Below are 15,964 nucleotides of genomic sequence, written 5' to 3'. Positions count from 1 at the left end.
GTGTGAATAAGGCACGGTCAGCCTCAGTCTTGTGTGGAGCCAGATACTTTATTCATCACTTGGGCGATTTGAAACTGCCATCTCCCTCCCTCCCTCCCCCACCCTTGATTCTAAAGTGACATAAGAATGGTGATAAGTCTGAACTGTTTCACCTCTTAAATGCCATATTATTGCCCACAGTTGCCAAATAGAAAATATCAAGGCCTGTACTGAAGAAAAGTGAGGTCTCATCGTTTCCTGTGTCACAGATCACTTCTTCACCAGGTGGTTGACTGCAGTCATTGTGAGGCAGAGCCATCCTGTGCAAGTGTTATAAGTCATCCCATTTTCAACTCTCAGGAACATTCTCAGCCAGTACCACGTTGTCCTCGCCATCCAATATTGATAGCCACCCCCGTTCCTGCCAGACAGCCTGGCGCACATAACCATAGGATCCCCTCTGGTCGTGGCTCACCATGCCTTTTCTTAAACTGCTCTTCTAGTGACATGGCCTTAAACGATGGGGTCCCCAAATGTACAATGCTCCTCGATGGCAAGGTTGTATCTGGCGCCCTTCCCGTCCTTATAGGTGCTGGTCACGATCCTCAGCCAGCCTCTCTCGCCCTGTGAGAAGTGGGATAACACGTCAGTCCATCTGCAGCCGTCTCCCGCTCCCCTTGCTGCTCTCAGCACCCTGCCCCCTGCTTTCTGCCTCCATCTCTCAGGCCAGCCTTGGGCGATCCAGACAACCCCCTCAGCTGCCCCTCAGCTTTCCCATGACCCCTGTTCTGAAATACCTTTTGTGAAATATTTCACTTGGTTAACGTTTAACATGAGGGCCCTCTATGCCAAAAGTGAATTCATCTAACAAAACATGTTGACTCTAGACTGTTGACTCCTCCACCTACTACTACCCCCATTAGTAGTCACCTAGTAAAAAATACGACATTTCATCACCTGCACATGAACCACTTTCCCCCCATTTCTTAATGTCTGTGTCTTAAATTATTAATGGCTAAGACTAGGTCTGGCAGTTAATTTATCACTCCTGGATTTTTGGCCCAACTCAAGTATTTTTGAAAAATCTACACAGTATTTTAGGGGAGCCCAAAAACCATGATAGGAAGAAGAATAAGCTGGTTGTAAAGGAAGAGGGTGGCAGAGCTCCTCTCCGGCAGTGCTCACAGGGACTTCCCCAGGGCACCAGGCACCATCTGGAGACAGTTTTGGTCACGCTGGGATTGCGGGGAGTCACCTAGTGGGTGGAGGGGCCAGGGATGCTGCTGAACACCTGAAGTGCACAGAGTGGCGGCAGCCGCGCGTGACAGAGAAGGGTCTGGCCCCAAAAGCCACTCGCGCAGTGGCTGAGACAGCTGGAGCGAGGAACCCTCTGTCGAGGCCCCAGATTTTAGCTAAAAGTCAACAGAACCATTCAAGAGGAGTACCAGGACGTTTTTTTCTAGGAATGACCTTAAGAAAATGAAAACATCTTACCCATGGTTCACCCCATGAATTCCGGACAATCCAGTACTCAGTCCCATCGCCGATGCCCCACCCAGCCACAGAAACGACATGGTTTATATAGGTGGTGTCCTGGTATTCGGCATAGATGCCTCCGGTGTAGTTAGCCAATCTTTCTGTTGCCATTATTCCACAGCTGAGAGCAAGCAGTTAAAGAATTACCAATTTAAATTGAGAGAATTTACCGTCATTAGAAATAATCTGATATGGTCGGGCGCAGTGGCTCACGCCTGTAATTCCAGCACTTTGGGAGGCCGAGGCAGGTGGATCGCTTGAGTTTAGGAGTTCAAGACCAGCCTGGGCAAGATGGCGAAACCCCACCTCTACAGAAAATACAAAAATTAGCTGGGTGTGGTGGTGTGCGCCAGTAGTCACAGCTACTCGGTGGAGGGGGCTGAGGCAGGAGGATCGCTTGAGCCTGGGCAGTCAAGGCTACAGTGAGCCAAGATCATACCACTGCACTCCAGCCTGGGTGACAGAGTGAGACTGTTTCAAAAAAAAAAGAAAAATCTGATATGGCAAAAAAGTGTAAACCCGACTCAGATAGTGTGTATCTGACAGTTCTGGATAAACTTCTGTTGTTATTCACATAGTGTCTTCCCTGCTGAAACTGCCCCCTCAGTACAGCTTGGGGGAGCGTCTCATCCGCGTTCCGCACAACCATCCATAAGGGCAGACTTGCTGTCAGCTCAGTGTTAACTGAGAAAACTGAAGTTCTTAGAGGGGAAATGATGTGGCTGTCTCCAGCCTACTGAATACAACCGGCCAGAAGGAAAGTGGCCAAGGATGGAGACACCTACATGAGCACCTACATGAGCCCACACTGGCGCTGTCACCGCAGATCTCTCCTCACCCGCGGGACCGCTCCTCACCTGATGGGACCATTTGCGTAGATTTCTGCCATCATCTTCTCCCTCCCAGAGAGGGAGCCGTAGTCTCCCACTCTCCAGAGGGTGTAGTTCCGGATGGCGTGGCACTCTTTGAATTCATTGCATGTCCCACATTGGTTAAACTTGTCACACTCTGGGGGAGAGCAAGAAAAGTCAGCATGAGGCCGTCTCCTCATCAGCCCACTGACAAAGAAGCCCGCCAAGCCCACTCTCCACTCGCATCATGCAGCCTACCACTCAGTGGCTAAGAACGAAATCATCTTGCTATTAGGTGCTGCTTAATGACGCTCTTCTTTCAGCTGCCAGGGAGTTATGAAAAGCCCTTCCCCAGGCCTTGGCAGAGAAGAAAAGAGACAGACATTAATTAGCACATAGTAGGCACCCAGGAGTTCGCCTTTTTCCCTCTAATGGCTGGAGAAGAAGGACCTTTCCACAATACTTTCTAGCTGAAAATGGAGCATAGTCAAATGATTAGCACTTAATAAAATGTCTCTATTGCTGGCTGGTGAATAAATAGGCCAAAACATTGGGTAACAACCACAAAAAAGCATTTTCTTCTGCGCCCACGCTGAGGGGACCAAAAAATAAATTCTGGTTGACTTAAGAGGTTATCAAGAATTAGGCTTAAAAAATAAAGAGGGCCAGGCACCTGTAATCCCAGCACTTTGGGAGGCCTAGGTGGGTGGATCACCTGAGGTCAGGAGTTTGAGACCAGCCTGGCCAACATGGTGAAATCCCGTCTCTACTGAAAGTACAAAAATTAGCTGGGTGTGGTGGCGGATGCCTGTCATCCTAGCCACTCAGGAGCCTGAGGCAGGAGAATCGCTTGAACCTGGGAGGCAGAGGTTGCAGTGAGTCGGGATCGCACCACTGCACTCCAGCCTGGGCGACAAGAGTGAGACTCCATCTCAAAAAAAAAAAGGAAAAAAAAGAAAGAGGACAGGCATGGTGGCTCACACCTGTAATCCCAGCACTTTGGGAGGCCAAGGCAGGAGGATGGCTTGACGCCAGGAGTCTGAGACCAGCCTGGACAACAGTGAGACCTCATCTCTACAGAAAAAAAAATTTAAAAATTAATTTAAAAAAGAAGAAAAAGTACAGCTCTTGGTTTTGCAAGGCTCAGAGTCGCTGTGTTCCCACTTTTCACTCCATCCACATGGTGGCCCTCGGCCTGCCATTCACTGCTTTGGCGCGACCTGTCTGTCATAGTTACACATCTGTCCGGATTCCCCCCCAGGAACATGAGCACCTTGAGGCTCAGACACTGGTTCAATTTGTTCCTTGCACACCAAGTGCCCAGTGCCCAGTACTACGGGAAAATGGTGGATTTGTGGCCACACTTTTGCTAACACTACAAAGACAAGACTATCACAATCAGGTTTTTTTATTCTTTTCTTTTTTTTGGAGACAGTCTCACTCTGTCACCCAGGCTGGAGTTCAGTGGTATCATCCTGGCTCACTGCAACCTCTGCCTCCTGGGTTCAAGTGATTCTCCTGCCTCAGCCTCCTGAGTAGCTGGGATGACAGGCGCATGCCACCATGTTTGGCTGTTTTTTGTATTTTTAGTAGGGACAGGGTTTCACCATGTTGGCCAGGCTGGTCTCGAACTCCTGGTCTCAAGTGATCCACCCGCCTCAGCCTCCCAAAGTGCTGGCATTACACGTGTGAGCCACCGCAGTCACCAGTCACACAATCAGGTTTCTGATGAGCTCCATCTGCTCCTGTCAGGCTGGGTGGGTTGGAGGGGCCTGGCCTTGGCTGGGCAAGAGCAGTTTGGCGTGCAGTGGGGTGGTCGTGGCCCTGGAGACCACCTGATACCCGCACTTCCTGCTTCCAGAGCCATCTGACAGCCCTTCCCTCTGCGCCTTCATCTGTCCCCCTTCTCGAAGGACTCAGCCAGTCCAGGAGAATTCTTTCTGGCTGAACAATAAGGTTTGAGAGGCAAGGCAAGGGAGCCCCGTTGGCAGAGGGTGGTGCCCAGAGGACCTTCTGCCACTTCAGAGTGCACAGGGCGCTGGGGCCAGCTTATATAGCCTGGGGCAGGGATGGAGACAGCAAAGCGAGCGGCTGCTGGGCTTTCTCAGCTCTCTGCTCTGGCTGTGAGGGAGATCTGGGTCAGGTGGCTTAAAACTACCAGTTATGGCCGGGCGCGGTGGCTCATGCCTGTAATCCCACCACTTTGGGAGGCCAGGGCGGGTGGATCACTTGAGGTTGGGAGTTTAAGACCAGCCTGACCAACATGGAGAAACCCCGTCTCTTCTAAAAAATTCAAAATTAGCTGGGTGTGGTGGCGCATGCCTGTAATCCCAGCTACTCGGGAGGCTGAGGCAGGAGAATCACTCAAACCCGGGAGGCGGAGGTTGCCGTGAGCAGAGATTGTGCCATTGCACTCCAGCCTGGGCAACAAGAGTGAAACTCCGTCTCAAAAACAAACAAACAAGCAAAACCTACCAATTATGGGATTAGGGTCTGGACTTTTCTTTCCTTCTGTTTCCAATGGGAGCAGCCTGAAAGGAATGTGCCAGCTCTAGGGATTCCAGGCTAGCTTGGGTCTGCTCATCCATACAGTACCCCCTTCACCGCAGCCGCACCTGAATGTGGGGGACCTGGGCCCTGGGTCACCAGAACAGGAACCAAGCCAATGGCTGCTTCCAGTTTGGGGCAGCACCTCCCCACCTGCTCTCCACCAAAGCTCCTGGAAAATGAACTCTTCCTCCACAAGGCCCCCTACACCTCTCCCCTACAAAGGCCCAAAATGCCAGCATGTTAGAACCCAAACACCACATTCAGGCCCAGCCAAAGGGGCGCAGGAGCAAGACACTCTTCCACGAGGCTGGAGACACGGGGACAGGGCTGTTTTTTGTTTGTTTCTTTGTTTTTTGAGACATAGTCTTGCTCTGTCACCCAGGCTAGAGTACAGTGGCGTGATATTGGCTCACTGCAGCCTCTGCCTCCCAGGTCAAGCAATGCTCCTGCCTCAGCCGCCCGAGTAGCTGGGATTACAGGCGTGCACCACCACACCTGGCTAATTTTTGTGCTTTTGGTAGGGACGGGATTTCACCGTGTTGGCCAGGCTGATCTTGAACTCCTGACCTCCAGTGATCTGCCTGTCTTGGCCTCCCAAAGTGCTGAGATTACAGGTGCAAGCCACCGCACGTGGCCAGGGATGCTCTTCAGACCACTCCTGCAGCAGGCTTTTTCGCTGGGCTTCTCAACAGGGACTACGGGGTCCAGTTTTCTGATCCCCAGCCCAAGTGGGTGCAAGGTAGCAGAGGGGGCTTCTGCAGGGAGAGGCTGGAGCCAGTGCTGGGAACACTACCCCTCATGGTCAAGAGCACCAGCGCCCCTGGGGGCTGCAACCTCTGCCCTCCCGCAGCTCCCCAGCCATCAGCCAATGTGAGGAGCACAGGGTCAGGCTGGGTCCTCAGCCACGAGTGCCCGTGGAAGAGGGAGTGGAGGGCGGGAGGGTGGAGTGGGGGCGCGGGCAGCAACCTACCCTGGTCCTTGGCCTGGTAGTTGTTGCAGGTCTCGTCGGGGATGCCGTGCCGGTGGGCATAGTCCCACACGGACATGTCATTACCCCCTTCACAGGAGCCAGCGTTACCACAGTCGATGACATTCTGCACGGATAGGAGGGTGGAGGGCCACGCTCCCTTCCTCTTGATGTTGATCCGATCTGCAACAGTCAGCACCCGCCGGTCAGCACTCACCCACCCTCCACCCACTTCCCCAAATGGACCTGGACGCCTTGGGCGGGATGCAGGCGCTGCCCAGCCTGGCCTGCCTTCAGCTCTGCCCAGCTGCCTGTGTCTCCCTCTCCCTGCTGACCTCTTCATGGAGGTCTCCGCTCAGCCATCGCTCTGCAGAGAGGCCTTCCCTGGCCTTCTTTGGGCACTGTCCTGTCTGCCACACTTCCTACTACAAATGCCATGAAAGCAGGGCCAGGGCCAGGCAGTCACCAGCATCTGGCCCTGCAGACACCTGAGAAGTACCTGCTGAATGAAGGGCTGGGTGGACAGAGACTCAGCCACCTATACCAAGTGTGCCACACCCCAAAGCCAGCCAGGCTGCCCTCGTGGACAGGGGGCCAAGGTGTCAGCTCTGTGAACAAGTATAGCCCAGGGAGCCACATGAGCCCCAGTGAGGGGCCAAATGGGGTCCCGAGGGCTGGGGAAGGCCAGCAGGGACCCAGCCCCGAAGGCACTGGGGGATGCAGAGGGCTCCCAGTGGCTGGCTGACCATGCCCTCCCTGCCCAGGTGCCTGGGCTCTAAATCCCAAGGTGCAGCCAGGGACAGCTGAGGGTGGTCACCGAGGAACCTGCTTCCCTTCTCATGCATAAATGCAATAAAACAGATCCTAGAAGGAAACCCAGGGTCATCTCACACTCTGCCCTCCCAGGACAATGACTTCACAGCCACACACCCCTGCACCTGCCTCAGGCCTCATCTCCTGACCCCACCTTCAAGTCAGAACTCTTCCTGCAGCCTCACCTGTCCCTCCCCCGGGGCACAATGAGCAGGGGGTCCCTCTGCCCGTTGGCAGCCCCCTCTGGGCCTGCACATCCCCTCCATCTCCTGTCACCTTTCAGACTCTCCCACACTGCCCCACAGTCCGCTTCTCCACCTGGCCTCCTCCGGGTCGCCCAGCCAGGGGCCTTCTGGAACTGGCCCTGCCCTGGTGACTTTGCTTTGCACATCACTCTGTAGGGTCCCAAAGCAGACCTCCATCCTGCCGCCACCCAGCCTGCCCATGCTTTGCACCCCAAACACTCTTCCTGGAGCAGCCGGTGGCTGGTTTGTCCCCTCCCACCTGACTGACCCACCCTAGGTTCCATCCTGTTTCCTCCCAAGGACTTGGTTCCCTCCAGCTTTTCTTCTCCCCGCTCCCTTGTCAGCCATGCCCCCTCTAAGCAGATCTACGTACCCCAGACTTGCCTTTCGCACAACACAGAGTAAGCCCCGGCCCCTCCCACTCACTATCACGGTTTTCTGCTTTACTCAATGGTTTGAGACAGTGCCCCGACCCCTACTGCCCCGCTCCTCTTCAGCCCTTTCTCTCTTGCTAAAGGTCACTTCTCCACTGTCATCCGAGCTGACCACTCTCCAGCAGCAGTCAGCACAGCAGTCGCTCCATCCTTCTGGAAGCACCTCCTGCCTGGGCTTCTGGAGTTCCACTTGGCAGTGCAGGGCATCCCATGGCCTGCCCCGAGCCCTATCCTTCTATGCCCAACCCAACCCGGCGACAGCAGTCCTGGCCCAGAGGCAGAGCTCAGATGGATGAGCAGTTTCGGTTCTGGCCTCTCCGTCTACGCCTGCCTGAAGCATCTGGACCCGGCCTAACCAGCTCACTGAGGTGTGCACGAGCTTCTCCCACAGCCAAACTCAATCCTTCATCCCACCAGCCCCATCTGGAAACGGGCTTATTACTCACACCCAACTGTGGGCTAACACAAGTGTCCTGAATACGTTTAACGCAGACAAAACCAAGCCAGGGTGTGCAGGAGGTTGGGTGTGTCAAACACATTTTCCACTCACGGTGTTTTCAACTTAAGATGGGGTTGTCGGGACATGACCCCACTGTTAAGTCAAGGAGCATCTGTAACTGTGCAAAGTATACAGCACCATGAAGAAAAATAAAACGGGGAGATAATTTGGGAAGTGGGGTGTCATATGCATAGGGTGGCTGAGGAAGACCCCGCTGAGGTGACATCCACGGGAGGGAGGGAGCCATGGGACCTCAGGGAGAGAGGGGGTGCCTGGTGGGAGAAGCTACCTCCCCACTCCACCCTGGGCAGGAGCACGGGAGCAAGGGGGGACTAGGAGGGAGCCCGATGGTGAAGGCTGGTGAAGGCCAGAGGGTTCTGTCTTTTATCTGAGTGGAATCCTGAGAGGGTTTCAAGCCAAAGAACATGATCTGATGGGTTTTCACAGGCTCACTGTGGCCGCAGGGGCAGAGGCCAGGAGACCAGTGAGGGCAGTCGGCAGTGGGGTGGTGTGGCTTAGACCTGGAGGAGGCGGTGGGCGGTGCGTGATTTCTGCATCTGCTTCAAAGGTAGAACCGACAAGACTTGTGGGTAGATTATATGAGGGACAGAAAACAGAGGAGTCGGGTACCAGTCCAGGCTTTTGCCTGCATAGCCGGAAGGACAGCCAGGGAGGACTGGGGAAGAAATGGGCTGTTGGGTGACAGTGGTGGAAGGAGCCATCCAGACCTGAAGGTCTGAGGGTGGAGGCGTCATGTGACCGGGCCAGCGGGCGAGTGGGCAGGCGGATGTCAAGGTGAGTTCAGGTGAAGGGTTGGTCCTGGGGAAGCTGACACTCAGAACTCTGAGGAGACAGCTGGGGAGAGGGGAAGGAGTGGCCAGGGAGGTGGAGGCGGGCAGTGTGGTGCAGGAGAGGGAAGCATCCTGGGGAGACGTGATCAGGAGAATGCTTCACGGTGGGCCCTGGGTGGCAGTGGAAAGAACAGTGCCGGTGGAGTGGCAGAGGTGGGACTGAGGCTGGAGTGGGTTCAAGGGTAGAGAAGAGGAAGTGGAGGGACTCCAGATACTTCCCCAGGGAGCCCAGAATTGGGGCGGGGTGGGGCCGGGGGCTTTGTGTTCCTTTTTTCCAGGTGGGAGAGCTTCCCTGAGTGGGAAGGGACGAGCTCAGTGAGGGGACAAGACGTTTGATCCTGGGGAAGAGGAGGGAAGACAAATGGAGGACCTGCTGCCTTGGCTGGTAGATGGCCAGGGCCCCATGGAAGTCCCCTTCTATTCCTCAGTGAAAGAGGAAGCGAGGGCCTGGGCCTAGGTATGCTGAGAAGGAGGTCCCGCACCCATCTGAAAGCCATCTCCTTCCTACCCACAGTCCTTCACAGACGCACATCTTGTCACCTGACTCCCTCTCAGAGTTCAAGGCTTCCCACAGGCACCTGGTGACCTTTCTATCCTCCCCTCACCCTCACCCCACCCTCAAAGGCTCTTTCACTTCCTCAGCGGGTGCCAGGCCTGGACACTTCCCCTAGACTCTGCCCAGTCCTCTGCCTCTAGCCCCACCCACACGCTGTAGCCCGCCAAGGTCTCCCAGACCTTCCAGCTCCATCCACATCAAAGGGACCTTTGAACGGTCAGAAGTGTGTTCCAGCCCCCGGGGGAGACGCCACAGACGCCACAGCTTCAGCTGGCTGGCTCTGGGGTCCAGACCTACCCCCAGAGCGAGAACCCCTCATTCACAAGACTGAGCCCATCAGACATCCTGGCACAAAGCCCAGGCTTCCGGGCTCAAATCTCAGCTGTCACTCACACTCTGCTCAAGCCTCCCCATCTCTCTGCAAAAAGCGTGTTTCCTCATCTGCAAACTGAAAGCAATCATGGCATTGAGGAGGCGTCAGTGAGATGGAACACACACAAACGCGTGTCCCCCAGCTTTGGCCCACAGCGGCAGCCACACTGTAGTCTATCCTTTTCACATGGGTGTTCAGCAGCCCTGACCCATGAGGACCAAGGCCAGAGAAGAGGCAACAGCACCACAGTGCTCATGGGCCAAACTCCCAGGCCACGCAAGTCCCATCTCCAGGGGAAATCCAGGCTCCTGCACCCTGTGCTGTGACTGGAGAGGGGATAGCAGAGTCCCTTCCAAACGCTGTGGGGTGGGCCTGGGGCTGGTTTGCAGCTGTCCCTTCTCCCGCCTTCTCTCCCAAAGCAGGGCGCAGCAGCCTTGTTGATAGGGAGGGCCTCAACTTCCCCTTTGTCTTTGCTGAGAGCCTTCCTACCCTACTCCGGCCAAAAGCCTGAGATAGAAACCCACCAGGCTGGAGGTAGTGACCAGGTTAGGCCATGGGCTGTAGCCAACTAGCCTCACCCAATATTCCAAGGCCAGGACAGGCTTTCATCTGTGCTGAGAAGCAGTTTACTTCTGTATCCTCAAATACAGCCTGGGGACTCAGTGATTTTGCATTTCTGTTTCTATCCCAATGGCTGAGGTCACAAGCTTTGGGGGAGAGAGGGCACTTGTCACTGGGATTCAGTCCTAGTCCTGCCTATCACCCAAAAGCCCCAGCTTGGGTCACCTCAGCAGAGGGCAAAGGCCCGCACTCCTCGGCCTTAGCACCCCAGCCCAGGCTGACCTGGCCTTGAATCACAGGCCCCTGGAACCGCGGGCTGAGCTGCCTGGGCCTATAAAGACGCAGCCGGGATGGGCTTTCCTGGCCCACAGTCAAAGGGCGGCCACTCACCCGCCATAGCGCTGGTACTGGCGTGGGCCCAGCAGGAGCCGCAGTATTGGGGGATGTGCTGGTTCCGGGTGATGCTGGCATAGTTGACACCATCCACATTGCGCCAGTCCCAGCTCTTGGGCAGATCCGCTGGGGACAGGTACTCATGAGGCCGGGGGTATGTGCTGAGAAGAGATCATCCCCACCCAGATCGGTGCTGGGGCTCCCGGGGGCCATGGGCCCAGGAAGCCCTCGGTAGGGCCCTCCCGCCCTTCCCAACACCTGAGGGCATGGGAGTGGGGCCACAATCACCAGAGGTGAGCCAGGTGTGGGCCCACCTCACACTAGGAGGCTCCAGCGCTCTCAGAATGTGAAGGAGGCAGGGCACCCACGAAAGGAGGGAACCGGGGTGCTCTCCCAGCCATGCCGCGCCGTAAGGGCCACCCCCAGAGGCCGAGGAGGTGGGGCTGGCCTGGCTTTCTGGCCAGGTGGGGCTTGTCCAACCCCACAAACATCAGGGCTCACCCTGGATGTGGAAGAGAAGGAGCGACCCCCAAAACGAAGCGGCTGGATCTGACCTTCCAAGGCCTGTTGGCGAGGCAGGGCCCCCAGGAGGCAGAGCGCGCGCCTGGCCGGGGCGATGGGCCTCCCGTCCCCCCAGGGCTGCCTCCCCGCCGGTGCCCACCTGCGCCCCAGCGGAGCCAGCCCGACCCCCTGCAGAGGCCGGTAGCAGGTTTGTCCCGGGCGGAAGTAGAGGCCGCCCTGCGCCGCGCCCGCCAGCAGCACGAGCAGCAGAAGCGGCCGCCACCCTGGCCCGCGCCTCGCCATGGCCCCGCGCCGGCTCCTGGGTCCCGCTCCGGATCCCGCTCCGAGTCCCAGATCCCGCGCCGGCTCCCGCTCTGGATCCCGCCCCGGCCTCGGCCTCGGCCCAGCACCCGGCCGACCCCGCACTTTGGGCCCCTGCCCCGCCCGGCCCTTAAGACTGCGGCGGCCAGGCCGGGACACTCCCCCGGGGCGGGGCTGTCCCATTGCGGCTCCTGCCCCGCCCGGTGACCCCTGCCCTCCCCGCCCGGCTCCGCGCCCCGCTCCCTCCCTGCCTCCGGGGCGCCTGAACTCGCGGGCCAGGCGCGAGGTCGCCGGGCAGACCCCAAGCCTGACCCCGCCGCCGGCCCCCGCCCTGAGCGCGGGACTGTCCAGCTGGACGCATTTGCCGGGGTTCCTGGCTTCGGGGTGGGGGGCCGCAGGCTCATGGGCCCCCTTGGCCCTGCATTCCTGGGGCCCTGAGCCCTGGGGAGAGGCCCCCAGCCTCACATCTGGGCCCAGGCCTCCCCTAGGAAGGCATCCTGGGATGTGGCCACCGCCCCCAAAGAAGGGTGCCCGCGCCTGGCTTTCTAAACCCCTTTCCCCAAAGGCCCAGGCCCTTTCGGAGGGACGGTTCCCTTTTGCAGAGAAGGAAGGAGGGATCCTTCTAGAAAATGCCCCAAAGGAAAATTCCACTTGGCGCACACATCAGGAGTTCTACAATGTGACTTCCAAAGATGCCTTGAAAAGGTTTTCTGCTAACGAAACTCTTAGTCAAATGAGGAACCAAAAGCAGAAGTGGCCCCCCAGGACGTGGTTTTGTAACTGGAGGAGGGCTTCTCGCTCCCTGCGGCCCCTCTGAGTGTTTGTCATGGCCCTTGGGCCCACACCATGGCCTTCTCTGGTAAGAACAGGGCCTGGCGTTCTGGGCTCGGGCTTGACAGGCCCTTGCTGGGGGCCCTTGGCACAGGGCCCACAGATGAGCTTGCCCGACTCTCTCCATACTCAGTGGCACCACATTCCAAGGGTGCCACGTGGGCAAGGGGAAGTCACAGTGGCTGCCTCCTGACTTCCAGAAGCTTCCATGACCATTCCCGGAAGCGCTGAGGTGGCCATGGAATCCCCGCATGACTGACTGAGTGGAGAGCAAGGCTGGAGATCTGCTTCATCAGCCCAGAAGTTTCAGTCCTTGTTCCCCAAAAAGCGGTCACTGAGGCAAAGTGTGGACCCGGGGCTCTATCTACTGATGTGTCTCTTATTTGTTTGGCAAGTCGCTCATGGAAACCATTAGTGTCCATCAGTCATCAGAAGGCGGGGTGGGGTGGCCGTCCTGGGAGAAGTCCCCAAGCTTGACCTGGCGGTGGGGGTGGGAGTCAGGCCTCCCGACCTCTGGGCATAAAGGGAGTGGAAAGACAATTGCCAATGGGGGCTTTCTTCCTCCCACGTCCACTCTCTGGCCTCCCTGACTACAGGAGCTGGGTCCTTGTGAGGAAGAAACCCAGACACAGCTGCCCTTGCCAGGTCATCAGGTGGCATCTACCAAAGCGGCGGGTTTTTGGCCTCTTCTAAAGAAAAAGCTAAGAACTCACAAAACTGTGCAGTAAGATATATCGTGCCCCCTCCCTCCAAGTACCCACAGACTGTTATGATCCAGGTGCTATGAAGTCCAACAGCACATTCGACAGCATGAGAAACGAGCCTGGAGAGGGGAGGGCCCTTGTACTTGGCCTCTGATGCCTGAGCTGTGATGTCCTGGGCCCTAGTCCCTGAATCTGGGTGAAAAGCACCCAAGGCGTAAGCTTTTCTTTCCTGTAGCATGGGGAGCGCTGGGGTGCTCTGAAGATGCCCTGAGACTCTCCGAGCAGGTCCAGCACATGCAGAACATATCATGACAGGCAGGGCCAGCCAGGCAGGCACACGACCCCTGCAGTCACATGGGGCCCTAAGTCCAGACGTGTAATGCAGAGCTGAACAAGAGGCTCTCCAGGTTCACTGTGCCCTGGGCCCTGCAAACTATGTAGCTGGGTCTGATGACAGCAACCACACCTGCTCGATCACAAGTCCTGTACATCACCCGCTTTCAGCCCAGAGCCTCTGGCAAATCAAACTCACAAACAAGGGTCAGGAGGAGGGGCGAGACGGTCAGGGAGGGGAATAAACATTCACAGTCCTGCTCCCAAATGCTGGCGCAAGGCTTAATTTATCTGGGGAGTTCCAAAGAGGAGACTCTCTGGATTTACCCTATAGAAAGTTGGTTAAAGGGAAGGATATTTTTAGGCTGGTAACAAAAAGGACGTCCAAAGTTGACAACTTGTGGCCCCTGGGTTTCCCTAACATAGAAGCAATTCAAGATCAGAATCTGATGGAATAGGGCAGGAAGAGAGGGAGGGAGCCCATCCATTTGAAATCATCATTTACTTTGTCTTTTTTCTTTCTTTTTTTTTTTTTTTTTTGGAGACAGAGTCTCGCTCTGTCACCTGGGCTGGAGTGCAATGGAGCAATCTCGGCTCACTGCAACCTTCGCCTCCTGGGTTCACGCGATTCTCCTGCCTCAGCCTCCCGAGTAGCTGGGATTACAGGCACACACCACCACACCTGGCTAATTTTTTGTATTTTTAGTAGAGATGGGGTTTCACTATGTTGGCCAGACTGGTCTCGAGCTTCTGACCTCGTGATCTGCTGCTTCGGCCTCCCAAAGTACTGGGATTACAGGTGTGAGCCACTGTGCCTGGTCTGAAATCATCATTTTCAAGCCAAGATGGAAGGAAGGGGGCCTGATGAGACTTACCTCTTCAGCCCCTTCTGATGGGTCCAACACAGCAAACCATGCAGAGACAAGGCTCTTCATCTCTGAACCTGGCCCTAGTCAAGTGGATGCATGTCTGGCTGCCAGACTGCTCCAAGAAGCTGGCAGGCTGTGTCATACTGGGGGTTACTAAAATTCTGCAGCAGAGGATCCTAAATAGGATTTTTGTCTTTTTTTGGTTTGGGGGTTTTTGTTTGTTGTTTTTGTTTTTCCCTTAACTCGATGCAAGATCTTAAACATGTTCCTTGTGGGGGCAGGGTTGGGGATGGCCACAAACCCACCCAAACTCAAATTCCAGTGCTGCTATTAGTGAAGGATGTTTAGCCGGAGGAGTTCTCTGAAGGGCACACAGATAAAGCCAGGAGGTGTCTGGGACTGGAAAAAAAGGAGGGAGCACATTGGGAACCTGATCGATAGGCCACCCCAGCCGTTTCTTGCTGGGGACTGCTTGCTGGGGGTTGAGTTTAGCCCCAGAGCTGTGTCTCTCTCTTCAAAGCAGACTCACCTGCAGAGCAGCTTGGGGACTCTTGGAAACCGGAAAGGTGTTTCCTCCTGACTTGGCTGCAGGTGCCTGCAAGGTGGTTTTGTGGATACTGACTCATCTTCTCATCTGGGCTGGGATCCGAGGAGGCTTGGGGCAGGGCACTTGGACCTTCCTACCTCTGCGGCCCTACTTGCCTAAGCATTGCTTCTAGCAGCTCTTTATAAGCAGCTGTGTGCCACCGCCTTCCAGCTTGGGGCAGAACTGAGTAGGTATTTAGAGCGAGGCGTCTCCCCTGAAACCACTTTGCCTGGAAAGCTGGGCACCTGTCCTGGGTTTTCCTTCCTGGAGGTAACAGAGTCATTCCTGCTCCCAGTGGTGCTTGAGGGCAGAGGGCTGAGCCAATGACATTCTAGAGGACTGTGCAGCCGCATTTGATCCTTTGCACAACGCTGTGAGGTGGGGCTGGGGGTTGGGAGGCGGATGCTATTACTCCATTCTACTGGTGAAAAGACTGAGCCTCTGGAGGTGTCAGGAGACCTGTGCTCAGCACGAGGGTGGCAGGTTCGAATCCAGTCCCTTTTTTTTTTTTAACCCCATGAATTCTCCTGGAAAACACACGATCCAAGGCCACAGACACAAAAGCCTATTCATTTCTAAAAATAAGGCTGATTTTTCTCCTCATTCTGATAAAGATCAGCACTCAGGCCATGGCTGGCCCACCTTCCCAACCTGGAGGAGAACACAGATGAGTTTTCATCCACTGTGGAATGGCCTCGAAATCCTTTTTCTTCTTCCTTTGTGCCATATTGTCTGGCTCCCACCCCAGCAAGCTGCAGACATTTCCTATTATTCCACATTCCTGAGTTTAGCCACATCCTGGATACCGGCATTTGTTTGGGTGGATGCCGACAATGCTCGCCAGGCTAGGCTGGTTTTGCAGGGCACAACTTTTCCCTCACCAGCTACAGGAGTTCCTCTTGATCCACTTGGTCAATGGGTCAGAGGCACTCGCTAACACCCAGATATCTCTGCAGTGCAGGCCTTCAGATAGGGTGGGTCAGGTTTGCAATCCACCATGCCACTGTCCCCAGGCACCACCATGCATCACATCCTGGCCTGGTTGTGTTATGGGAAAGGGGATCCCAACCCAGATCCCGAGAGAGGGTTCTTGGACCTCGCACAAGAAGGAATTCAGGGAAAGTCCATAAAGTGAAAGCAAGTTTATTAAGAAAGCAAAGGAATAAAAGAATGGCTACTCCACAGGCAGAGCAGCAGCACGGGATGCTCAG

The 15,964-nt window shown here is 55.9% G+C and overlaps 2 protein-coding genes across 2 annotated transcripts in view; both read right to left on the bottom strand.

The window, feature by feature from the left end:
- Positions 1-26: 26 nt before the first annotated feature.
- Positions 27-11,553, bottom strand: LOC116463283 (cathepsin Z). Its single transcript, XM_032146320.2, has 6 exons — positions 11,270-11,553; positions 10,606-10,769; positions 5,887-6,066; positions 2,373-2,523; positions 1,474-1,636; positions 27-603 (listed from the first exon to the last, which is right to left on the bottom strand). The coding sequence occupies exons 1-6, from the start codon at positions 11,410-11,412 to the stop codon at positions 493-495; spliced, it is 912 nt and encodes a 303-aa protein (XP_032002211.1). The 5' UTR covers positions 11,413-11,553; the 3' UTR covers positions 27-492.
- LOC116463284 (ATP synthase subunit epsilon, mitochondrial) overlaps positions 10,687-15,964 on the bottom strand; it is a 25,676-nt gene continuing 20,398 nt past the window's right edge. Inside the window, exon 4 of the transcript XR_009212022.1 lies at positions 10,687-10,769. The gene's annotated coding sequence lies outside the window, so the exon portion shown is untranslated. The remainder of the gene's footprint in view (positions 10,770-15,964) is intronic.

The sequence above is a fragment of the Hylobates moloch genome, unplaced genomic scaffold, assembly GCF_009828535.3.
Source record: "Hylobates moloch isolate HMO894 unplaced genomic scaffold, HMol_V3 SCAFFOLD_32, whole genome shotgun sequence".
Taxonomy (NCBI): Eukaryota; Metazoa; Chordata; class Mammalia; order Primates; family Hylobatidae; genus Hylobates; species Hylobates moloch.
Note: the sequence above shows the minus strand (reverse complement) of the source record. Positions and strands in the feature narration are given on the sequence as shown.